General features: G+C 39.6%; 1 protein-coding gene across 1 annotated transcript; it reads left to right on the forward strand.

Moving 5' to 3' along the window:
* The first annotated feature begins 1,935 nt into the window (after positions 1 to 1,935).
* On the forward strand, positions 1,936 to 24,994 carry znfx1 (zinc finger, NFX1-type containing 1). The gene is made up of 19 exons (XM_042404001.1): positions 1,936 to 2,339; positions 3,206 to 3,290; positions 3,388 to 4,340; positions 5,047 to 5,281; positions 5,446 to 5,798; positions 5,999 to 6,178; positions 6,687 to 6,793; positions 7,812 to 8,050; positions 8,220 to 8,351; positions 8,661 to 8,809; positions 9,046 to 9,189; positions 9,308 to 9,416; positions 9,896 to 10,134; positions 11,562 to 11,701; positions 17,245 to 17,377; positions 18,754 to 18,921; positions 20,804 to 20,914; positions 21,537 to 21,632; positions 21,871 to 24,994. The coding sequence occupies exons 2-19, from the start codon at positions 3,257 to 3,259 to the stop codon at positions 24,316 to 24,318; spliced, it is 5,970 nt and encodes a 1,989-aa protein (XP_042259935.1). The 5' UTR covers positions 1,936 to 2,339; positions 3,206 to 3,256; the 3' UTR covers positions 24,319 to 24,994.
* Positions 24,995 to 26,566: the final 1,572 nt, after the last annotated feature.

Genomic DNA, 26,566 nt, shown 5'->3' on the forward strand with positions numbered 1-26,566 from the left:
TAGTTAGTCCTTAGCCCTAATCTTTTCATTTCTTCCACCATGTCCTTTCTCTCTGCTACACATTTCCTGCAATTAACAAGAACACGTTCTACAGTTTCTGATACCTGGCAATGATTACAAAAACCGGTTGGATGATTCCCTGTAATGTGAACTTTACTGTTCAGATTACTGTGTCCTATCCTCATGATTGTCTCCTTTTTTCTATTTCCTTCCCTACTGCTACTGGTGCATGGCTGTTTGTACTGGTGCTGTAAACTTGTTGTATCTACTTGTTTCAATGAAGTTGTTTATAAATTAAAATCTACCTTCCGGCTTCTAATACTACTACTAATAATAATAACAATAATAATAATGATAACAACAACAACAACAACAATAATAATAAATAAGTCAGTGGTTTGTAGGTGATCAGTTTAAAAATATGACATATTGTTAGTTGAAACTATATACTGTATGTATATAAAATCTTTATATACAGTCTATGGTTTAAACTCTCAGCTTTAGTTCAATTTAGCTCCACCTAACGTTACAACACAGACTAAATGCCTCTTTCATTGTTAAAGGACAGGTTCACATTTTTTAAAATCAATCTTAAAACAATACTTATATTGAAAGATTTATGTGTTGCTGTACTCATTCCTAATGTCCATACTGGCTGTGAAGAAATCACAAAAGCGATTTCTCTTTCTGTGCAAAAAAGTATTTCCAAAGTTTGACAGAAGCTAATATAATACCTATAATATATAGCCTAATATGAGAGACTTAGCATGAAAAGATGTCCTCTCTGTGTTTCCCTCGACAGTGCTTGCTGAGGTGCAGAACAGGGATAAGACAAATAGAACATTGTACCAAAAAGACTGTAGCTAACTCTGGAGGACTTCATTTGTCTAACTCAGCTATAGCTTTCTCTTTGTTGTTGTTGTTGTTGTTGTTTTGTTTAAGCTTTATTTAGTCAGACAGTCTCATTGAGATTAAGATCTCTTTTCCAAGAAACAAGAAAACATTCATAAGACAAGAGCACAATGAGCAGACAGAAACAACACAACCACACAATAAACAAGGAATTAATAAAAACAGTTACAAGAATCATGAAAAAATATCAGATTATAAAGCTTTAAAATTTCAAAGAGGAATGTAAGACTCAAGTTTGAGGGCAGTTTGTAGTTCATTCTATTTAATAGGTGCATAGTAGCTGAAACTAGTTCTGCCAACATTAGTGCGTACCTGAGGGGTATCTAAGGTTAAGTAGTTACTGGATCGTGTGCTGTAGATTTGGATGAGAGTAGAGATGTGAGGTAGTTTGGGAGCTTCAACAGTAGAGCTTTATATGAATAACACGAGATGGTTATTTCTTCTTGACTGTAAGGAAGTTCAATCAACCTGGTGATACAGAGAACAATGTTGAATATGAAGTTTGTCATCTGTGATAAAGCGTAATGAATTATGATACACAGGCTTTAACTGCTGAAGTGTTGATGGGGCAGTGTGACAATACAGAATATCTCCATAGACATGAAGCTTCATCTGAACTTGCAAGAGCATCTGTGCACTATGAACTGTAGATTATAGCCTACATTGAAATTCCATTAGGATGGGATCTCCTATGGACTGGGGGAATGATTGCAGCCACAAATAATTTTTTTTGACATTTTTGGGAGCCATTCAGCATAGTAAGTACTTTAAAGCCTACTTCAGTTACAATTAGCTGATACTACTTATCGTACCGTATAATTACGGAATACTGGTTTTTAATTTGCAATTTAGCTTTTTTTACATTGTGGCATCTATGTAGGCCTATCTGAAAACTTATCTTAACCACTGGCTATAACATAAACAAAACCAGTAAATTTAGAAGAAACCCAGCGGTATCCTGCCACACACGCACACCACGCTGTTTGTGAATAACCACAGGCCTAGATACTGAACAAGTTTGCAACTGGGCACAAGTTGTTATGTGTATCGATGATAGATAACAGTCCTCTCTGAAACTCATCATGTGCAACACAGCGATCGTCAGACAAACAGACAACTACATCAAAAACGACAACAGCACCAACAACAAACACAGAACAGATCATCACAGACTTAACACCCACTGGTTCAATTTTATTTCACAGTGACATGCCTGTTAGTCAGAAACGAAAGGTCTGTTTGTTCTGACGAAACGAAAGTGACAGAGCATTTAAATAGCAGCTTCCTGAACTGAGAAGCCAGAGCCTGCGAGCAGCAACAGCAAAGCCGAAACTAGACTGAGCCGGATGTATTAGCGATAATAACAACAAATATGCATTTTTAAAGCTTTATATAGACTATTTAATGTCCAGTGGACTTCAATCTGGGTAAGAGCTCTCTTTCTTTCTGTATGTTATTCTCGGGGAAAGAGTGAAAGGCAGAGGCAGCCAGCTAAATCGATTTAAAAATATATATGTACATATAATATATAGAATATAGGAGTGAGGATGGGGCGGACAGACCTCACTGGTCAGTATAAGACATGCATTGGCTAAAAGTGTTATGGAGTAGCCTATCGAAACTGAGCTACAGAATACACTGCACAATTGTCAGCTTGTTGGAAAAGTACCTGTAACACCCCGAGGGCATTTCAGCAATTCCGCATCTAAAGAAATATTGTGGTTAGAAGCGCTCATCCGATTTCTGCTGAAAGGAAACCTACACTCCCATGCAGGTCCTTCGTGCATCCAGTAGAGGGCACACTCTTCATTTGGATTATGTCATTGCAATTGCAAGTAAAGTGCACTCTCAATCAAAGATTCATTAGAATCTAGCGAAAATGTCACACTACAGTCAAGAGTAGTTCAAACGTAGTGTTCCCTTACCACAATGGGAATTCAAATACATATCACTCAAAATAACAGTACAGGCTTTCTCTTGAGAGCGAAGAGACAGGCGAGCAAAGTAGTTGCTCTAATTTCCTGAGAAGCCATAAACAATGAGATCATCTCCTCTTGGCTGACTTCGGCACTCCTGTGACCACGCAAATCATACAGATAATAAAGGGGGCGGGGCGGACGGCTGGGGGGGGGCATGATAAGAACACACTGCATAATAGTGAAAGTGTAACCATTTATCAGGAGTGAAACATAATTTATGTTGACAGTCTTAGTGGTCTTGAATTACAAGTTCCTGTGTAATTATGCTCAAATGTGTTATTTTTACATACACTTTCTAATTTCTTGCCAACTAGAAATCATCTGTGTTACCATCTTAAATTTCAACAACTACCACATGTATTACCATGGAAAGACTGACGGGGAGAAGAGGACCTAATGGTAACTATACAGTATGAGAGTCAGTCAGTTAAAAACATGGGTACAAATCTGTACAATTTTCAAGGTCTCCTTATGTGAATGTTGCTTTTCTCCCCAGATCCTGGCAACGGCCAAAATGATAACGCCCGTGAAGGCAGAGGGAGAAGACGGGGAGGTGCACAGGGAGACAGGGGGAGAGGAACAGAGGGCAGAAGAACACAAAGTCGTGGGAGTAGTCAAGGTGAAAGGGAGGAAACAAATGGACAAAGAGGAGGAGGAGGAGGAGGAGGAGGAGGTGAAGGGATGCGTGGGAGAGGGAGAAGAAGAGGAGGTGGAGCAGACCCAGGGAGAGGAGGAGAAAGAGGTGCAGGAAGAGGAGGCAGGGAGGAGACGGGTGGAGGAAGAGGAGGTGGAGGTGAAGGGGTGCGAGGCAGAGGACGAGGAGGTGGAGGAGCAGCAGACTTAGGGAGAGGTGGTGGAAGGGATGTAGGAAGGGGAGGCAGAGGGAGAGGAGGAGGGAGAGGAGGAGGCGGAAATGGAGGGGAAGGGGCAGAGAGAGGGAGAGGTGGGGCAGGGCGAAATGGAGAGCAAGGTGCAGCTAGAGGAAGGAGAGGGGGGCATAGTGTGGACAGAAGAGGAGGTAGAGGCGGTGAGAGAAGAGACGGTGTGGGAGAAAGACAAGAGGGGAATGGAGGGAGATCAGTCTCTGTAGGCAGAGTCGGGCCTCCACAAGGCCGTAGACTGGGCCATAAAACACTGGAAGAACTCTCTGAAAAAGACCCTTCTGTAGTGGCCATCACCCTGTCCACTAACCCTGCCTTACATGATGTACTACGTGAGACAAACATGAAGCGGGACCTTGTCGAACTCCTCAGCCTGGTGCTGAGTAAAGCCTTCAAATCACGCTCAGACAGAGGCACTCTGCAGCACCTGGCTGGCATCATAAAAGATTCAGGGTTCATTCGCACTACCCTGCCCCACTATCTGACAAGCATGGTGTACGAGTTCAACCCTGTCCGCAGGGCACAGTACCCACAGTATCTGGAAAACATCCTGGTGATTCTCTCAGAGGTAAAGACAGGAAGAAATGAATGACAGACCATATCAGTCAGTAAATTCAGCTTAAGGATAAATGAAGGAATATATGAAAAATCCCCTGCACAAAAGTAATTGAGTAGACCCAGAAGAGTTGTCTCTGATAAAAGCTTAGTTTTTTAGTTCTTTCAACAGCAGTTTAGCTACATCTTAAGTATTTCTCCATAACATTTAATATTCATGACTAAATAAGTATAAGGAATAAATGAAAATTTGCAATAAATAATGTGATGCAATATAATTTATTTCCTGTGTATTGTCTATTTAGGGCACCAGGTGTAAACAATCTGTTTTTATCATTTCCACCCTGCTGAAGACCCTGACGTCAAAACCCATACTTAGTTATTATTTATTAAGAGTTTCTTGCTCAAAAGCTTTGTCAAGACTGTGTAGGTGTGGTTGGGTCAGATTTAGCCCTCCACACTTCAAACCAGAGATAAAAACACTCACAAAAACACAAATATGGAAATAACCATAACTGTTCAAATATTAACAGAAAGCTTACTTACTTGAAAACTTGTTCCTCTAGTGCTCTATTGCTTATAGTAAGAAAATCAGTTTTCAGGTCCTTAAATAAACTTCTACAAATGCATTATTTTAGCCTTATTGTGCTTCTTTCTGTTAACTGTTTTTAATTAGTGTTAAACTCCCTACACTTTAATTATCCTCAATATGTTATTAGGTGCTCAACATCTTCCCTGCTAGCTCGGTCCAGGCTGTGAGTTTGTTACTGACACTGGTCCCAAACTCCATCAACACCCTGAGGGCATCAGGAGTGGACATCCCGGCTCAAGTGGAGGAGAACATGGAGAGTCTTCAGGGTCTAGTCAATCATCTCCAGGAGAGATCCAGGGACGGTACCCTCCGCTCAGGCAGGGACACCTATGCCCTCCTAAACACCGGTGGAGATAACCCAGGTAATGACCTCTTATGGATATTTTTACTGAAGTGCTGGTCTTCAAATGTTTTGTTATCCTGCCCTTAACCAAACACTGCAAAATGTGTAGATGTTTGTACAAAATTCTCACATAGTTTTATAGATATGTAAATACAACTGAAACTCCCACTACTACTAACCCAGGTGGAGAAGAGCATCAGGATTTCAGGACCATACCCATCTACCCAACCCCTGAGGAGTTTCATCAGAACCACAGGCCCTTTCTTAGACCCAACCTCACCTCTCAGCGCTACACAAGCACCCACCTTTACCTCGACACACACTTCCGACTGCTGAGAGAGGACTTTGTGAGGCCACTCCGTGAGGGGATCCAGCAATTGCTTCAGAACCAAATGGACATGGGGAGGAGTGATAAACCACTGAAGACAAGGCGCTTTGATGATATCCGAGTATATTTTGACACACGACTGGTGGTACCCAGGTGCACACATGCTGGCCTCGCCTACACCGTCCAGTTTGACATTCAGCCACTTAAGGTTAGCCTTTGGATGGAATTAGATGTTTGTCACAACTTATCTTTATATAACATTAGATTAATTCCACATTGAAAACTTTTTGTGTTATAAAATGAGATATTGTTGAATTGACATTTTAGGAGATGCTGGTATTTTGCTAAATTTGGCTAATATTAAGGTATATTTAATAATGTATATAACTTTCTCCATCTTTTCTACAGTTTGTGCGCTGGCAGAACTCCAAGAGGCTGATCTACGGTTCCCTGGTCTGCCTGTCGTGTGATAATTTTGAGAGCTTCCTGTTTGCCACAGTGTCAGATCGGGACCCCGCAGACCTGCAGATGGGACAGGTCCAGATTATCTTTACTGAAGAGAGCAGAATCAAATTGGCCCGAATTCAGGTGGGTCAACACACTGTGGTTAGTGACAAGGGCAGAATGCATGCGGTTGCTGAAAATACATATTGTTACCATCTGATTTCAGCCGCTTAATCTCCAAAATCTTTATCAGAAATGTACATTGAGTTGCCAGTTTTTAGGTACACCATGCTAAAATATTGAAAACTGCTTCTAACAGTTTGTTTTTCCTCTGTATAATAAAATACTGTAATTATTATACAATATAATTCAACAGCCCCACAAACTACAGCCTCCAAAATGACCATAAAGTTGAATCAACACCTCTTTCAAACAGTTTTGACAAAAAAAACAAAAACTGAACTTTAGCAGGCTGTTGCATTATTACCTATAGCTAGGTTTACTAATAAACTGACGACTGAGTGTATTTAGAAGGCAATCATATTATTAAATTGCATTGTTGCTTGCATGGATGCAGTGGGTGATGGGTGGAGGGCATTTATTGTTTTCTATATAACAAATATATGACAAATAAACTGGTTTAATCCCACAGAAAGATCAGTTGTTCCTGATGGTAGAGACCACTGCCTACTTCGAGGCCTATCGGTATGTTCTAGATGGCCTAAAGGAGCAGAGAGAGGATGAGCTACCCTTTCAGAGGTATGCAATTGTGTTTGTGTGTTTGTCTGTGTGCTGTGGAGGAGTTTCATATTTTACTGTCAAGGTAATAGATTTTATATAATCCCACAGTACTTTCAACAGGAGTTCACATGTATTTCAAAGGGCAGTGGGGGAAGAAATGGTACAAAGCAGGTTCAGCCATCACACTCTTAATTGCCATGAGTTAATTATATCTAATTATATCGTTATGGTATTCCCAAAAAGCTATCACGCATGGATGAGTTCAAAAGTTCTGTTATTATCTGCACTCCCAGTGCCCTTCTGCAGCCACCACAAAGTAATGTATTCCATGAAACATTTTGTTGGCCATCTGTCTCCCAGACATTTCTCTTGTGACTCATTAGCTCAAACAACATTAAACTGTGTTCACTTCAGAGCTGCAACATGGGACTTACCAGCAACTTTGGTATTTTTATATATCAAGGAAAGTTGGTTAAAAAAAAAAAAGTCAATTAAATAAAATTCTCCATGAAAAGATAAAAGTTCTGCTTTCTGTCTATACATTTTCTTGATGTTGTTCTTAATGTTAGATGCTGATTCAGGTCAGTGTTGCAGTGCAAACAGTATCTTCTTTTTCACCAACAACCTTCTTGAGCTTTTCCTATAATCCTCAAGTACTCCCAGGTCAGTTAGGAGTATTACGGGAGGGCGTATTGAGGTTTACTTGTATAGCAAATTTCATACACAAGGACAATTCAAAGTGCTTTACACAATACATTAAAACATAATAAAAAGAAAACCAATGTTAATTAAATGATAGAAACTTTTGAAAGGAAATTTTGGAGATCAATTCTCAAGTTCTTGTGCTGTTTTCCATTACTAATCCTTACTTAATGCATGCTGCTTGTGAGCTTGTGTGTAATTTTGACTTGTTAAGAAAAACTGATTTTGGAAAAGCAATATATGAACAATAATCTATTAATGATATGTCTCTACATCTTTGCTTTACACAGATAATAGATGCTAAAAGATGTCATCCTCTCCGTCATATTTCTAGGTACATCGTGGAGTGTAATGCAGATGTGCAACCCCCAGCTTATCTGCAAAGAAATGACACTTATGACCTGTCATCTGTGGCTAACCCTGAATGTAAGGACAGCGTACGGCCCTTTCACAGCCTGCAGGCAGAGGCCTGGCCGAGAATGGAGGAGCTGGGGCTGGATGAGTCTCAGATGAAAGCCTTCCAGCTGGCCCTCACTAAGGAGTTGGCCATCTTACAGGGACCTCCTGGCACTGGTAACACACTCAAAAGCCATTGTTGGAAGCATAAACTAATTAATTTGTGAATTAGTAGTGTAAAATGTATTTTACACATTTGTAAAATGACAGAATTCTAAGAATTAAAAAGTTTTACTTGCCTCTTAAAACATTTGAAAATCGTGCAACTCTGCTTACATTTCCTCAGGAAAAACCTACGTTGGACTAAAGATTGCTCAGGCTCTTTTGACCAATCGGGATCTTTGGAGAAATCGATATGGCAACTCTCCGATGCTGGTAGTGTGTTACACTAACCATGCTCTGGATCAGTTCCTTGAGGGTGAGCAGTGATGCCAGTTCATTATAATATTATAATATCAAATCTATTTGACAAGTTTTTTGAGTGGTTCATCAAATGATTTGAAAATGCATTCAGGTCTCCTGTCAACAAAATGTGTGTATTTATTCCTAAAACAAATAAAAAATCTTGGCAGCTGTATTTGTTTATATGGTGGAATGTTTGTTAATATGCTATAGATATATACTTCAAATCTTTAATATTTTTCTTAGAAAACTCCAGCTTGGTGCGCTGGAATGGGCGATGTAAGACAAATAACCTGTGTGCACTTTGTTTGCCTCTGCATCCAAGGTATCCATAAATTCCTGCCGACGGGCATTGTGCGAGTGGGAGGCCGCAGCAACAGTGAGGTCCTGAAACGTTTCAATCTCAGGGAGCTGATGCACTCACATGACTTCAGACGAACGCTGCCACCTTATCTGCGTGGTGCGTTTAATGAGGTGAGCTCATATTGTATGAGGAACTGCCTGACCTACAGTGAGTGATTAGAATGTATGACTGGATATAATAGGTTTTTAATAAACCATTATTATTATTAAGCTTATTATAGACTTCAGATTCACAATTGTAAGTTTATCATATTGATGTTCTGGATATGGTGTACCTTATCTTTTTGTATATTTCATACATTGTCGTGTGATTTCTCCACCTAATTGTCCTATTCATGACATGACAGATTTACAAGCAGCTGTGTCAGGAAGAGAGGGAGATTCAAAATCAAAGTGTGAAGCTTGAGTGTTCTCTGAAAGGCATTCTGCGTGAAACCTTTCTTCAGAGGTTCATTTCAGACAGACACTGGAACAGTCTGCAAGAACCACTTGTGAGTCAAACTGGATTAAAAACAAAACAAAAACAAAACATGTAAATGTGTAAACTGAGCTAGACAGAAGATAAGATGTTATTAACTTATCAGTTCATATTTATGAAACAATTTTTAGATGGAGGATGGTTTTGAGACCCGGAATAAGAAGCCCAGTCTGATTATGGAGTGGTTGGGTTTGGGTTCCACCGCCTTCCTGCAGAGGGAGACAGAGAGTGCAAATGACGGTAAGCCTTTTACTATAAGTGGAGCTCCACTAAAACATTGAAAGAGTACTTTTGTCATTATACTTTCAAAGCAATTTGTATTCACACCAGCCCTGGCTGCTCCATTTCAGCTCTCTCCAAACCAGCTGAAATTGACACTTAAGAGCTTTCAAAAAGGATCATTAAATTCTAAACTCAAAGCAGCAGGATTTTGTAGCTACACAATGATAAATAATCCAGCTCCCAGTTCAGCCAGACCACATCTGAAATTTACCAAGAACATCCACCATTTATCATAGAATATACAGTACATAGAGTATATTGAATGTAGACTGATGTTGTTTGTCCCCTCACTCAGTTTCTGTGCTATTTTACTGTATTTGAGGACATTTTCTTGTGTATTATTATGCACATGCAACTTTATAAGTTGGAAATGAAAACTAAAATTCTGTACTTCAATTGTACTGGGTGAATGAAATCATTCTGATGCTACGTGTTAGATATAGCAGCAGAAGAACCAATGGAGCAGGAGGAAGAGGACCTCATTGAAATCGCAGAGGAGGCAGATCTGATCCAGGCGGAGAGGATTATTGATGACAACATTGTTCCCAGAGGTGGTAGAGATGGCAGAAAGAGGGAAGTCATGGAGGATACTGTCAGAGAAGTGCAAGAACTGATGCTGGCTATGAACCTGGATAAAGCTGAAATAAAGGCTGAGCAGAGTGAGGAAGGATGGGAGGTAAAATCAAGATAAGAATTTTCATGTCGAGATTGTAATGAGTTCACTAGTTCAAACTTTTTTGCAATCCCTTAATACATTGATTGAGAATGTGGTTATGAAGGGCAATGGTTGATTGGTTTGGTGGGAGTAGATGTATATGCATATATGTGTTTACAGTAAATGGTCAACAGAAACACAATTAAGTGCCTTGCTTAAAGGAATTCTTCATCAAAAATCTTTCTTTTGAGTATCAAATACTTTCAGTAGGCTATAAAGGTCTCTTGCTTGTGTGCAAAGAAAGGCAGCTGTAGTCAGCTTGGATTCACAGCAGTTACAATGGATTCCAAGGCTAATGCTGAAGTAGGATGCACCATCCTACTTAAAGGTATAATATGTAATTATTCCACATTAAAATGTCTAAAAACAACTAGACTTAGGTTATATATTTTGTTGAGTTGTGTACTTAGATTATCCCAAATGTTTCCAACAATTTTCAAACCCAGAGAAATCTGTAATTTAATCAAAGTAACGGACTGTTTCATTTGGTCGCCTGTCAATGGCGTCTTACCTCCTCTACCAAAGAGTAAATACGCACAAGATGCATGTGGCGGTGCTGTGTTTGTCCACTACAATGGCGTCTACCAAAGAGTAACTTACACACATACAAGAAAACACATTGGCGTTGTGGCTGTTCCACAGAAACTGTTTCATGATAAATTTAGGTCGCTTTTAACTATATATTTTAGCCGGAAGAAGGATTTTGTCATTGGACGTTTGGATCTTAAGTTATCAGATAAATAAACTGGGCAAACGTTAGCAGCAGCTCGGCTAACAGCCCCTCCAGGAAGTCCGGTGGTCACCAAACCTCGTCGGAGAAATATTGTTTTTTTAGGTGAAACAGCTTTAATTAGTATTTTAATGATTTTAATCTGCATGTACGTTTGTTTTTGGAGAGGAGACCTCTGCGGATAATTCGGCTCCCGGGAGAAATCTGCTGAACGTCTGGATCTAAAGTTATAAGAGAAATAAACCGAACAAGTGTTAGCAGCAGCTCAGCTGATTTTTTAAGTGAAACAGCTTTATTTAGTGTTTTTACCTGTAATCTCCGGGTCCGTTTGTTCTGGAGAGGAGGATACCTCTGTGGGTAATTCGGCTCCCGGTAAAAACATCCCGAATGATTAACACTGGAGTAATCCTATCCCGGTGAAGCTGGTTATTTAACGATGAAGACAACAACTCCCATGATCCATTGCTACTTCATACCATGACACTCTGTCTTTTGTTATTGTTTTGATTGAGAGACCCCTAGCGGCTGAAATTACATATTGTGCGTTTAAATTACAGAACAAAACAATTTACCAGATTAGCTAGAATTTAAAGCAGGTTAAACAGTTAATGAACTGAGGGTCTGAAGTTCACACATTACCCTGTTCTGGTCTGTACAGATACAACGGGAGCAGAAGAGAAAGATAAAGAGCAAAATCAAGAAAGAGCTGGGGAAGACCACGGCTATGACTGATGAGGAGGAAGAGAACGTCTTGGATATTTGGACCCTTAATTTGCCCGACCGATGGCGACTCTATAGGTCAGTCTGCATCTCTGTTTCACTTTATTTTCCTTTGCTCACAATCCATGTGCCTCTTTATCAACTCTCACTTTCCATCACTTCTCCTAGTATCTTACATTTCTGTCCTCCTTCCCTCCTTCTTCATTTTTCTTCCTCCCTCTTATCCCCCAAGCAACCTCAGTCTGGTAGAAGTAGTCTATTCCCAGTGTGTATAATTAAGTCAACTAATCACCGGGAAAATGTATCCCAGAGGATCTTCTTACCTCAGAGAGCCAAGATGTATCTCCAAACTTCTATCACTGTGAAAACAGGATTGCAAGGACTAGTCATAATTATCATTTAAACCAGTGGTTCTCAACCTTTTCAAGTTGCAAACCCCCCACAGGAAGACAATTGCTTTGCCCTCAGACAGAACAACAACTAATTCAATTTTGGCTTTAAGTAGTGTTTTTAGATTTATTGAAATAACAGCACCTTCACAGTCAACAGCCAACATGTCTGCTTTAGGCCAAAAAGAATAATAATAGATAGAAATACATTCTCATATTACTTAGGTAACTGAGCCTGTTAACATGTATTAAAACAGAGTATGTAAAGTGAAAGATGTGATGCAAAACACTTGCATCACATCTCAAAACAACATGAATCTCAATTTGTCAGTTCTGTTCAACAGAGAGTCACAAGAAAATAAGATGTAAATTTACACAGCAGACCTTTGTTGGTGCATCACAGAGTCAAGGACTCAATTTAGCATTTCAGTGTGCGTGGGTGATAATGTCAAGCTCCAGTTTCAAGTTGAGATAAAGCTTGTACCAGTATTGACCACAAGAGGGCAGAAAAAGACTGTGTCAGTACTAAAGTCTACATGTCCAGCTGCAGGAAAAATGAGTCTCATCTGCAGATAAATGGTTCCCTGAATACAAAACTGGTGTCAAGCAAAACCTCTCAGTTTTATGAGCAAACACAGGGCGGCGGTACAGAAATATATATACATTTGAATGGTATTTATTTTTTTCAGAGCGAATCAGTGGCCTTACAGGCCTTAGTTGAAGAACTGTTTTCATATCAGTTCATTCATTACATTTTCCTGTAATAATGGAGATTCTGTCTGTTTTTTACAGACTTCCATTTAAAGGCTGGTTGCCTAATATCAATCAGTTGATTCTTTTTCTTTTTTTCCCGTCATGCAGCAGGGACATCATTCACTTACCCTCACACATTTTAGTGGGATGGCTGGACCTGCCTATTTGAACAACTGCAACTGTATTCTTGGTTTTATATAGGAGACTGCCACACAAAGATCATCTTCATCTCTGAAGGGTCGTTATCTTTATGTTCTTGATGAATGTCAGTGTGGAAAATGTCTTTTAACATAAATAAAATATATTTTAACATAAATATGTAGATCCAAAGTAAAGAGTACATCCATTGCAGCTTTTGATAGTCCTGAGTATTCCACAGCCACTGACAGCCAGAATTGTTCCAGTGTGCATGATGCGAAAGCAGTCTGTATGTGCGGTCAGAAGAGAGGTCCAACAGGACATCCTCAGTTCCGACAACAGGTATTGCACACTGGAGGGGGTGAAAGGCTGACGTATCCAGTCGTATCTCTCTGGCATATCATCTTTTGGGAAGTATCTGTTGCAATGATGTGAATTTAGCAATTTTGTTGCTAGATGTAGCAACTTTTCAGATTACCCTGGCAACTTTTTTTTCAAAAAGTACCTAGCAGCAAATTTAGCTACTTTTAGAATTTATTTGGAACTTTTGACAACTTTTGAAAAGTTTCCCAAATGCTAAAATGCGTGTGTTTTCCCTCTAAATGACACAAAAACCAGCCTGGCTGCAAAAGTGCATTGTGAGTGATATCAGCAGTAGTGACAGTAGCAACAATCATTGTTGGCTGACTACAGCAGCAGTAGCATATGTTTGACGAGACAAACTTACATTTTTTGGTCAAGTCATTTAAACTCATTCAATTCAGAGTACAAATATTTGGTTAGGAAATTACAATTTAAAAAAATAAGACAAATTTAGAATTTCCTCCACAAAGTAGCATCAACAATCTGAAGAGGGCTAAATCCTCTCAGTAATGTTACTACATACTACAACACTCCCTGCAGCTAGTGTTGAAAAAGCTTTTCAACATTTAATTTAAAGAAAAAATGCATATGTGTTTCTCTGGTGGTTAGTTAAAAGTTAAACTTGATAAGTTTAAATAGTTCAACAACCAAAGTTAAAATACAATAAATATAGTTGGTCATGAATGTTTGATCTTGAACAGAACTTACAACATCAATCAACATGTACCTGAATTTAAAGGGTGGCTGAAGCCAGTACATGGGGATGACTGTCAGGCATACTGTGTGTACTACAAATCAGATATGCTTGCAAAAATGTATGACATCAAAAAACATTGTGCTACAGCAAAGCATATAAATAAATCAAAACTGTACAACCCTGCAACACAGTCTGCATTACAGTTGGTTAAGAATGTGGATAACTGCAAAACTGCAGAGGCTACTATGGCAATGGCCATTGGTACTCATCCACTGTGTGTGCCATTCTTTACAACTGGCTGTCAGTGCAGCATCCAAAGAAATCCCTAGGAGTGTTGAGTACTTAATCAAGGAAACCAACTGGTTTTCGATTTCCTTAAAATGGTAGGAGGCATACAAAGCAGTGTATGCTGCCATTAATTGTGGCCAGAAACCCCTGCAGATCACCAAAGTCTGTGCCACATGTTGGCTATCAATTGAGCCTGCCGTAACTCATATATTGAGCCAGTGGGAAGAACTGAAACTCCACTTTGAGTTGACCAAGGCCAGTGAGCATTGCTACATGGCGGATGTGCTCCACACCATGTATGTAGACAAGACCAACTATGTCCATCTGACATTCTTGAAATCTATCCTGTCTGACATACAAGTTGCAGTGACGTCATTTGAGGGAGAGCAAACAGATCCTGGCAAGCTTTTGGATCTGGTACACCTCTTAACATCATTTTGCAGCAGAGTAGTCAACCTGTTCTGTTGAAGTGAATAACTGCACGGCATGTCCTTTGGCATGTCACACTCTCAACTCCATACTCCTGGTGCAGTATGAACTGAAGCTGGCTGGTCATACCTGTTACCAGCATAAACTACCAAGTGAAGTTATGCAGCAGTTTGGGACCACAGCAGCGTACAGTTTTAAGGCCACTCCATCCTCTTCTGCTGGTTCCAGCTCAGTGACAACGCAGTTGAACAGTGAAAATGAAGAGGATTTCCTCGCCAATTTATGATTCATCATATTTACGTATGCAAGGAATGGACTTTCTGGAACTAGTGGGGACACAGCTGATGGTGGCAGTGTGCACTGCAGTGTGAATGAGAACAGTGCCAATATCTGGAGGAAACCATTGAGCAACTAGTCACTGCCAGCCAAGCAGCACAACAGCCTGGAGAGAACTGGAGAGAGGTGCCTAGTGCATATTTGAGTTAAGTTGCTAGCTGCAATTGTTCAATAAGATAGCATATATGATATACCTTGTTATTAGCTTGTACCTATAATTATTGATCAGTTAGGTAGCATATTAAATAACTACCAATACACTGCTTAAAACTATAATTGTTCAGAAAGTGTAGTTTTACTAGTTAATAAGAAAATAAATAAAATGTAAGTGTTCAGTAATATGTAATGTGTCATTGTTCAATAATTCAGTGTGTTGTGTTTAAAAATAAAACAATATCTGATCATAAAGTGTTGTGTTTATATTACTTTTACAAATAAAAATATGTGATAATAAACAAACAAATCCAAACTAACAAATTTCAAATCATATTTTTCACCGAGATGACCAGTCAATTTGAGTAACGTATATTCTACATAGTGACGCAGTTTTATGTCATTACGTAATGACATCATCACACAATGTAATCACAACGTCATTTAGCAACTTTTAGCGACAAAGCGACCTGCCTGTAGCAGCTTCCCGAAAATTAGTTGGCAAAACTGATCTGTTGAAATTGTCAAGCAGGCTTCTGTAGTGAGTGGCAGTAAGCCCTTTCATTTTTTGAATGCTTATATCCTAAGTGTCCATAAAGTCCTTGACTTGCATGGCCCATCGCTTGCCTTTTTTAAAATGTTTTTACCCTGTCAGAAAGAGCAAGGATGTTTGAGTTTGAGCCTTGGAGGGACATGTTTAGACAGTTCAGTTGGTCGAAAATGCCTGCCAAATATGCAAGGCTAGCAACCCACTACAGGTCAGTCAGATGTTTAGTGAGGGAATAACCACTATCTGATCGGAAGATATGGACGAGTTCAGTCTGGTCAATACGTTACCCTGAGAAAGCCATCTGACCTCTGTGTGAAACAGTGGTGATTCATGGTCTGATCCCATTTCATGGCAGAGTGTGGCAAACTCTGGTTTGCACTGGCCAGGATTTTATGGAGTGTGCTAGCTATTTTTAGCTCTTGTCATTGCAATGGCTGCTGGGTGGATGTAGCTCTCAGCAATAGTGTGGAGCTTTTTTGATTGAGCCACTAGATATGCCACTTCATATGAAGCTGCCAGGGCCCTAGCAGGGACTGTAGCTTACTCACTCACCACTGTCTTTTTGCTCGAAGTTCTCCTTCCTTATGTTGAAAAATCTTTAAGGATTTGTTGATGTGTGAGATGCGTTTTGTTTCCCGAATGTCTCTTAAAGGACCAGTGTGTAAGATTTAGTGACATCTAGCGGTGAAGTTGCAGATTGCAACTAAATGAATACACCTCCCTCACCCTCCCCTTCCAAGCATGTGGGAGAACCTATTGTGGCCACGAAACTTGTGAAAGACACAAATGGCCCTCTCTAGAGCCAGTGTTTGGTTTTTCCGCTCTGGGCTACTGTAGAAACATATGCATAGGCGGTGAAACATGGTGGCCTCCGTGTAAGGGGACCCTCTCCCTATGTAGATATAAAGGGCTCACTCTAAGGTAACACAAACACAATGATTCTTATTTTCATGGGATTATACACTAATTAAAACATACTTATGAATATTATATTCCATTTCTGCCAAGTCCATTCCATTAGATGCCACTAAATCTTACACACTGGTCCTTTAATTTTAACTGGTTTTAAGATTTCATGTGCACGTACTTCTGAACAAATAACACACTGTGAATATTCCATGTTGTTTTTGGCTATGTATGTAAATCCATATTACAGATAGTCAGGGTGATATTTCCCGAGCTTTTTTTTTTTTTTAAGTGTGTCCAATCAGAGTCACACTTTCACTCTCACAAACACACAATAAAATCTACTCTAAGGCAAATTGTATCACTGGTACAGGCGATAAGATGTAAAAACCATTCCCCAGTCTAAAATATGTTATTTTATTTTTTTCTCCACAACCATCTTGTGACCCCTGGAAATTATCTCCCAGGTTGAGAACCACTGATTTAAACTAACAAATAGATAGATACAATGTGTCTTGCTGTAATTGTTTAACAACACTGTAATATCAAGCTCCATACTTTTTTTCTTTTACCTTGGCTCTGAGTATACTTCCATTATTAATTTACTTTGTATCTGCAGGTTGTGGGTAGCACGCTACAGAGTCGAGCTTCGCACCAGAGCTCTGGAGTCTGAGCAGGCCTATCAGAGCGCAGTGGACAGATTGGCTGATGTGAAACGTCATGAGAGCCTCTGTCTCCTCAAGGAAGCCACGGTACAGTATTACCACAGTAATAAATAATAGGAATAGTGTTTTTCTTTTTTAATGATCCTACAGTAGATCATTGTTTATTTAAAACTTCCATCAGCCATGTCTATTCTTATGTAAAAAGGAAAGTTAAATACACATCAGGTTTTGTAAATGTGAGATAATACATTGTTGTACTTTCTTAAATCAAGTAGGAAGTCATGCTCATTTAATGTAATAACATAACCATCAAGCTTGTTTTTGAGTAATCTCTGGGCTTCAGATATGACATGTTTAAGGGTCGCCTGACCCAAATTATAAAAAACATTTTCTCAATAACATCTAGGTATAGTTTTGGCATTATGTACCTTTACTTTTTGAGATATCAATCTCTGAGATTACTGCCTCCAGCCCAATACAATGAAGATGAATGGAATTTTTCTTTTGTTGCTTCCAACAATTGAAGGTCAGTGGATTATCCAGAGTAAATGGGCAACTTTTTGTGAACATATGTTGCTTTAAAGACATATTTTTAAGGATTATTTTTCATTGCTGGGAGTACCACAAATGAAATTCCATTCACCTCTATTGTATTGGGTTGGAGACAGAAATCTCAGAGATGTAAATCTCAAAATATGTAGGAATTTATATTTATTTTGGAATCTTACTATAAAAATATAAAATAATACGCCTTTCTTGTTTATAAGCACACAACAGGGTAGATATAAGTTTCACGTAAAGGCATCAGCATGCTTCAAACTAAGCACTTGAAGGATCAATAAACAGTGTTGGAAACCCCTCTCTCAATGCCATTGCAATATTGCAATAGGAGGGCTGTGTCCAACAATTTTTGTGACTTTCCAGAACCAACAATCTAAGCATACCCACTTCCTGCAGCGATTGGCTAAGTGTGTGGAGGTGAGAAAGAATAAATTTCTCTCTCAAACTCAAGTCTTGTCCACACTTTGCCATGTACAGTATTATTGTGTCAAAGAAATTAGCTGTCATAAATGCTTTCAGGGAGAGACTGTCTGAAAGTGCACGCCGGTTTCCCTATTTCAATTATCTTTGTGTCTCACTGCTCTCTATGTTGGCAGGCATTTGACTTTGCCTGAGTGTGGCCATTCAGAACAGCTAAAAAACACTTGCCTGTTAGACATGGTCAGATGACACTGTGCAAAGTTCATTTTAAGCACACCCTGGAATTAAGGGAGATTCGTCTGCAGTGGTATAACCCCTCAAAAAGTCATAACACTATTAAATATGTTGCTAATTAATACGAGTAATATTACTTACAGTGGCAGAAATACAACTGTTTGTGGTAATAGTATTAATCAGAAAAAGGGTAGAGGTTTTATACTAGTATTGTGTGTAAATAAACTCACAGATAACCTGTCCATCAGGTTATTGGAATGACAACAACAGGGGCGGCCAAGTTCCGTAAGACTCTACAGGAAGTTCGTCCAAGTCTAGTGATTGTAGAGGAGGCTGCAGAGGTTCTGGAGGCCCACACCATCACCACATTGAGTGAAGCATGCCAGCACCTCATCCTCATTGGAGACCACCAGCAGGTAAGAGCCCACACTGACAAACAGGCCAATGTTTCCAGAACTGTTGGTGGGCCTGCATCTATATATCTATCTATATGTGCACTGATGTGTTTTAATAAGTCATCATCCTCTGACTGAAGTTACCTTATTTACATGCCGAGGTGAAAATTTAAAGGACATTCTGTCATGGGGGATTGTGTAGTTGTCTGCAGTGTCTTTGTGTGTTGCCTTGAGGGAAATGGATGCTGGACAAAAAAACCCAAAAAACATACCATGCCAGCCATTACAAGATATAGAGAAGAGAAGAGTGAGGAGTGATATGCTGGACATCAGAAGACTATTACAACAACTTGTCAGGGCTTGCCAAGGACATATAGCCAGGCAGCCTGTCTAGCAATCTGTACTATGGGTTCACAACTACACACACTTCTATCACACATCTCAATATTCTACCCTAGTCTCCTCTTGCTGTGTAACTTCTGTCTGCTCTTTTCTCATATCCTAATATTTGCTTGTTGCACCCAGTTTATGCATGAATTTATTCATGTATTTGACTATACAAACAAACCTGACTTCTTACAGTTGTACTGAAAGTTTAGCAAGTATAAGAATGGAATTTAAAATAGAGTGTAACTTGAAAATTGCTTTATTTTAACCTGGGCTTGGAAATCAATTGCTATTTTCATACATCAGATATAAAAGATTGATGTAAAAGTAATTTACCACTATTCTCGAGGCTCTTTTTACTCTTTTATACAAGTGGGTGCTATTTAATGTGCTAGACACATTTTGACAAGTACAAGTAAATAAATAAAGAAATATCAAAGTATCTCCTTTAAAACTACTAGAAAATTAAATTGGTACAGGTGTGTTAATAAGCATTTATGAAAAGCAATCACGATAAGACAGGTTTAATGGGTTTAAATCCATTTGATAGTATTCATTTTGACTCTGTGTACAAGTGTTTGGAGCTTTGTTTTTGTGGAACCCAAACTTGAACCTGTGCATGTAATGGAGGAGGATGGATCACACTTTCTGAGTAAAATAAGCTTTGGCATTGTTGTGCTGTTCATTAATCACAGGTTTGGTGTTGAATCGAGCAGAACACAATGCTTCACATTTATACTAGAATTTGTCTTGCCTCCCCCACACCCCTCCCACATGAACAATCACACTCTGTCCTCTAGCTAAATTAGGTTTGCATACACACACACACACACACACACACACACACACACACACACACACACACACACACACACACACACACAGAGGCAGAACAACGAAAACTTAACAGGACAGCAAAAGAAAGTTAGAGTGCATTTGCACACATTCTATATTCCCATCCAGTCTCTTCAAAACAGAAACCCAACCCAGAATATTGTTTATCCCTTCTAACCTTGATATAGATGGGTTCTTCCACCTGTGTCTAAGCATGATATAATTCCCACTAGCATTTAATTGCAAATGTTCTGATCACCTAAGGCATGTGACCATGAAAGTCATCCTTCTATTCTTCACTGACATGGTTATGATGTTGTGCTCTTTAATAAACTTAAATGTGCTAATTTAATACAGTAAACCTGACATGTTAACTGAATAGTCACTGAATGGAAGAGACTAAAAGCTGGAAATAAGAAAGTTGCTATGCATATTGTTATTATTTTTTCTTTAAGAACTTGAAAAATATCAGAATTACAAGGAATTTGCCGGTTGGTCATGAAAGCATATTTCTAGCTCTGAAAAGCTCTCCATTAGGCCACAGGAAGACCATAGGTTCCATCTCAATTTGCACGAAAAATAAAAACCAGGGCATCACATTTTATTTTTCATCAACAATAATACATGAACATTAATCGTTTAGAACATACGGTATGATTTAAAATTTAATTTCTTTCTGCAGCTGCGCCCCAGTGCCACAGTATATGAACTTGCGAAGAACTTCAATCTGGAGATGTCCATGTTTGAGAGGCTGGTGAGGATGGGACTCCCTTTTGTCAGACTCAACTACCAGGTTTGTGTTATTGCATCTTTGATCAATCATTAAAATTTAAAAATTCTTCAGATGATAGTCTAGTTAAAGACAGAGTTAAATGCATCATCCTTAAAAATGTCTGTAGGTTTGTGTGCGTCATTGTGCCTGTATGCCGCTGTCACACTAAAAATCAGTGGGTTAAAATTGTACCCATTTTGGTTTAATATAGCACCAATACAACATCGGGTTAACTTTAGCCAATAGCAATCTGTTATTTTGACCTAGTGTTTAACACAACAAACTTCAGCTAAAAACTGTCACAGATTTATTGTTTCTTGTGCAAAACAATGTTTTTGTGCAAAAAAAACAATGTTTTGCACAAGAAACAACAACAATTATTAACAATTTATAACAACTGTGACATGTATGTTTAAAAAGAGTAGATTATAAGAAGCTTTACTTTGCTTAAATGACCCAACAGTAAAATAAACAATAATACTAAAACTGTGTTAAAACAACCCATTGTCTTGAGTGGCTTTCTGGGTAACGTTAACACAGTATTACAATGGTGCTATATTGACCCAAACTGGGTAAAATTTTAACCCTCATTTTAGTGTTTATGTGTGATTGACTTTATCTGTGCTTTTGTTTGTTCTTTCAGCATCGTATGAGGCCAGACATTGCCCGTCTTCTGACCCCACACATCTACTCAGAGCTGGAAAACCATCCCTCTGTATTGGACTATGACGACATCAAGGTGTGTATTGTATTTGATCTCCTGCTGTGTCTCCATTCTGCTTGTTTTTCCTAACAGTGAATATCTGTTTACTTGCTTGCATGGATAAAAAGCATCTGCATCAGTCTTTTAAACTTTTAAATATATTTTCAGTCAAAGTCGGGCAATATGTACAAGAGTAAGAATACATAATTCAAAATAATATGATAAATATCAAATAATAACATAGTTGATGTTTTTATTAAATTCTGTCTTACAGGGCCTTAACAGCAATTTATTCTTTGTGGAGCATAACAACCCAGAAGAAGAGATCAAAGATGGGAGAAGCCATCAGAACCAACATGAGGCCAAGTTTGTAGTTGCTCTTTGCCGCTATCTTCTCTTTCAGGACTACAAACCAGAACAAATTACCATCCTAACGACGTATACTGGCCAGCTCCACTGTCTGCGCAATCTTATGCCTGCCAAACAGTTCTCAGGGGTCAAAGTGCATGTAGTTGACAAGTACCAAGGAGAAGAGAATGACATTGTCTTGTTGTCTCTGGTCCGCAGCAACAGGCAGGGTAAAGTTGGCTTTTTGAATATCCCCAATCGTGTCTGTGTAGCCTTGTCCCGTGCCAAGAAAGGGCTCTACTGTATAGGCAACAGTGCAATGCTAGGTCAAGTCAAACTGTGGAGCAATATCTTCCACACTTTGAGGGAGAAGGACCAGGTTGGGAAGGCTCTGACCCTGTGCTGTCAGAATCATCCAAATCGACAAGTAAAAGCATATTGTGCTGATGATTTCCAACAAGCCCCTGAGGGGGGCTGCACCCAGCCTTGCGAGTTCCGTTTGGATTGTGGCCATGTTTGCTCAAGAGTCTGCCACCCCTACGACCCAGAGCACAAGGAATACAAGTGTGGCAAGAAGTGCCAGAAGATTTTATGTGATCTGGGACACAGGTGCACATTGGTTTGCTATAAAAAATGCCCAGAGAAATGTCCAGTGAAGGTTGAAAAGATCATACCCCAGTGTCAACACAAGCAGATGGTTCCTTGCCACCAGGACCCGCAGACATTTGCGTGCCAAGAGCCTTGTCAGAAAATGCTGCGGTGTGGACATCCATGTGATTCAACCTGCGGGGAACCATGCACCAATATGTGCAAGGTAAAGGTCACCGTAAAACTTAGGTGTGGTCACAGACAGCAAGACGCTTGCTTTTATAACACTCAGGAAGAGGGGCCTGAATGCAGGACCCCTTGTGAGCATCAGCTAAAATGCGGCCATGCCTGTCGTGGTACTTGTGGCAAGTGTTATCAGGGACGCTTCCACTACCCTTGTTTACACCAGTGTGAGCGTCTCCTGATTTGCTCTCACAAGTGCAGGGAGCCTTGCACTCGTGATTGCCCCCCCTGTCGGAGACAATGTGAGAATTTCTGCATCCACAGCAAGTGTATGAAGCCATGTGGACAGCCCTGTGCTCCGTGCATCGAACCCTGCGCTTGGCAATGCCCTCACCAACGCTGCAGTAAGCTTTGCTATGAGCCATGTGATCGTCCGCCATGCACCCAACCCTGTGCCGAGACCCTGGATTGCGGCCACCCATGCATAGGTCTTTGTGGAGACAAATGTCCAAGCAAATGTCGCATCTGTGATAATGATGAGGTCACAGAGATTTTCTTTGGCACTGAGGATGACCCTGAGGCTCACTTCATTGAGCTAGAGGACTGCAGGCACATCATTGAGTACACAGCCATGGACATATACATGGGGCTGGATGACAATGAGCAGGCAAATGGAGAAGAGAAGGTGGCTATAAAACTGAAGGAATGTCCAAAGTGTCGAACTCCAATCCGCAAGAATCTACGCTATGGATCTCACATCAACCGCAGCCTAGCTGAGATTGAGATGGTTAAGGAGAAGATAATTGGGAATCAGGAAGATATAAAAAAGCACAAGAAGGCCCTTCAAAAACAGTGGAAGGACAACCTTGACATGTGTGGCATGCAGAAAGAATATATGAATATCCAAAAAAGACTGGAGACACGCTATCTCACAGCAAATGACTTGTGGGTCGTGGAAAACAAGATGGATTTCCTAATAAGAGTTGCAAAACTTCTGAAGATCAAAAATGAAAAAATGTCAGTCCTTCAAGGCTACAAGTTTGAGAAGACTGTCGAGGAGTTTGTGCACTGGCTCAACAGCTACCAACAAAAATTCACAGACCAGCAGGTCTTTGATTTGCAGAGGGAGCTACGGAGACTCACCCTCCTGGCTGAATTCAATGCCTGTCGCCATATGGCAAAAGAAAGAGGACAAAGTGACAAAATTCAATCCGAGGTCCAAACAATAAAAAAAGTTTTGGAAAAGCTGGGCCAATTCACTGAGCAAGATGAAGAAAGAGTGAAAGACATCATGAAGGAGCTGAACCAAAAGGTTCCACTCACAGGCTTGAGGATCAGTGAAGAGGAGAGACAGATGATCGTCTCGGCTATAAAACTGCCACCAGGACACTGGCACAAATGTCCTAATGGCCATGTCTATCTCATAACAGACTGTGGGGGGGCTATGCAGAGTCGAACCTGCCCTGATTGTGATGCTACCATTGGTGGGGCCAATCACAGACTGGCCAGTGGCAACCAGGTTGCCTCAGAGATGGATGGAGCACAGCACCCTGCTTGGTCTGAAGCCAACAACCTTCTAAACTTTGATCCACTTGACTTATGAAAGCCAAAGTCTGTGGTTTTAGTTGCCTTCAGTCCCAACTGTTAGTTGCAAAACCTGTGAATGGCAGGTTATGGCTTTACTATAATAATCAGTTTTATTCATACTGGATTCTCTATTGTTCTCCATAAAAAATACTGTATTCACATTAATTTAAGGGAAATAAAGAAGTTTTCTATTTCTGTTCATGGCAATCAATTCACCTGTAAGATGGATGGGGCAGAGCACTTTGCTTGAGATCACAATCTTCTTGCATGAAATTGACTTTTGACACCCTTTATTGAAAATACAGACTTGTGTATTAATACAGTAGCAATAATCTATGATACTTTTATATCAACAAGTATTTACTTTGCTCTCTATCATGAACTGATATGAATAGCGTGGACTTCCAGTTCATGAGAGTTTTGGCATGTGCTGTTCAAAACATAGTGGATAGTGGTTTTGTTTTTAAAAATATATATTTTGCAGTTTGTCAAAGAGTAAGTGTTGGATAATAGCTTGCTGAATGATTGGTCAAATATTAACTGTAACCTCAGATACTGTATGTTCAAGGCTCCTGTGTAAGTTGTCCTGTGCCTTAACAATAGGTGGCAGTAAATCACTGTAAAAGAACAACATGACTTGATTGTTATCATGCTTGCAATTTGCTCAAATATAATAAAAGTATCTGAATCTATGAGCGCATTCTTGTCTTAATTTTACACACACACATGCCATAATTTAAGAAACACCATCAGGGAGAGCAGTGGCTTCAAATAGCAGGTTTTTAGAAAATTTAATGGGGTTATATGTTTATATTTTGTACAAATACCTTCATAGGCTGAGAACATTAAGATCAGCAGAAGCACTGATTAACATAGCTGCTACAGGATGTGCATATATATATATAGACACATGGCCAAAAACACATAGTACATAGAAATAATCAATATTTATAAATCATTTTTAGAGTTGCTGTTCCGTAGAAATATTAACTACTTGATAAGTGAAAAAATTTTGTCCTCCTCACCATTACAATCATCATCAGTTCTCTTTCCAACTCGCCCTCCCTTTCTCTCTCTCTTTCTCTCTCTGTCTCTCTCTCTAACACACACAGAGCTGGTACCGGCAAGAGTTAATCATTTGTGTCTCTAACAGGACATCATTGCCAGTGAAGCCAGGGAAACAATCCTGAAATAGCTACAATTCCTCTTCACTACTGTACAGGACTCACAGTTGCTGAGTTTCATTTTGGCATTTTGTAACAGCTTGCATCACTTTATTACATGATGAATGTGTCCCTGTCACAAAACCAGCTCCAATGCAAACTGTGCTGTCTACAGGGGGAAAAAAAAGAACAACAAAAATGCGCTGTCAAGACAAGTGTTAAAATTGAGCAAACTTTAAGAGGGTGCCACTAGTATTTATAGGATCCAAGCACCAGGGTGAGAGAGAGCTGGACCAAAGGAGGCACTGCAGAAAAATGGTAATATCCTACAGGGTGGACTGTCTCATCTATCATGTCAGGTGGCCTTAAAATATGTTATTGTCAGATTTTCAGCTAGTCTGGCCCTGCAATAAAAACTACAAAGTAGCTTCCCCCTCCCCCATTGTACAATATGTGGTTTGATTACTGTCTCTAGCAGAACTGATAAGACTGTGTGGGTGGAAAAAGCGTTGTTGAAACAAGGACGAGCTGATACACCAAGCAGTGATCTGTGAAGTGAAATAACTGCAGGGAATGTAAAAAGTAAAATATATTAAAAAGGAAAATTCTCTTTAAAGGTGCCATCTGCAATTTTTTCCTCACATTCAAATTACGACAAAGATGACAAAGCAGGTAGTTTTGTGTTTCTGAAGTTGTTTCTCCTCGCTTTTGTAAAATCATTGTCACTGACAAGGTAACATGAACACAAACTTTACCAAGTGATGAAGTGTGATGAAACGGGCATTGCCAACCGGACAGGTACATCTAGAGAAACCCAATCCATCAACATTTCTTGACAGCAGAGTATGAGCGATGTCGTAATTATAGAATAACATAGAATATTATTTTAAGACTGGCATTGAGGAGCTATGTTTGCCCTTATTTGAAAGTGCAAAGAAAACGTATGTGTAGATATTAAATTAGATCATTTTGATAGGTTAATCACAACAGTCATGTTGTATTCATATAATACTGAAAAAACTACACCTGAAATTCCTTAAGTATACCTTATAAAAGTTAAAATGATAATCTGTAGTAATATAGTTTAGCTACAGTTGGAGG

This window comes from Thunnus maccoyii, chromosome 3, assembly GCF_910596095.1.
Source record: "Thunnus maccoyii chromosome 3, fThuMac1.1, whole genome shotgun sequence".
Taxonomy (NCBI): domain Eukaryota; kingdom Metazoa; phylum Chordata; class Actinopteri; order Scombriformes; family Scombridae; genus Thunnus; species Thunnus maccoyii.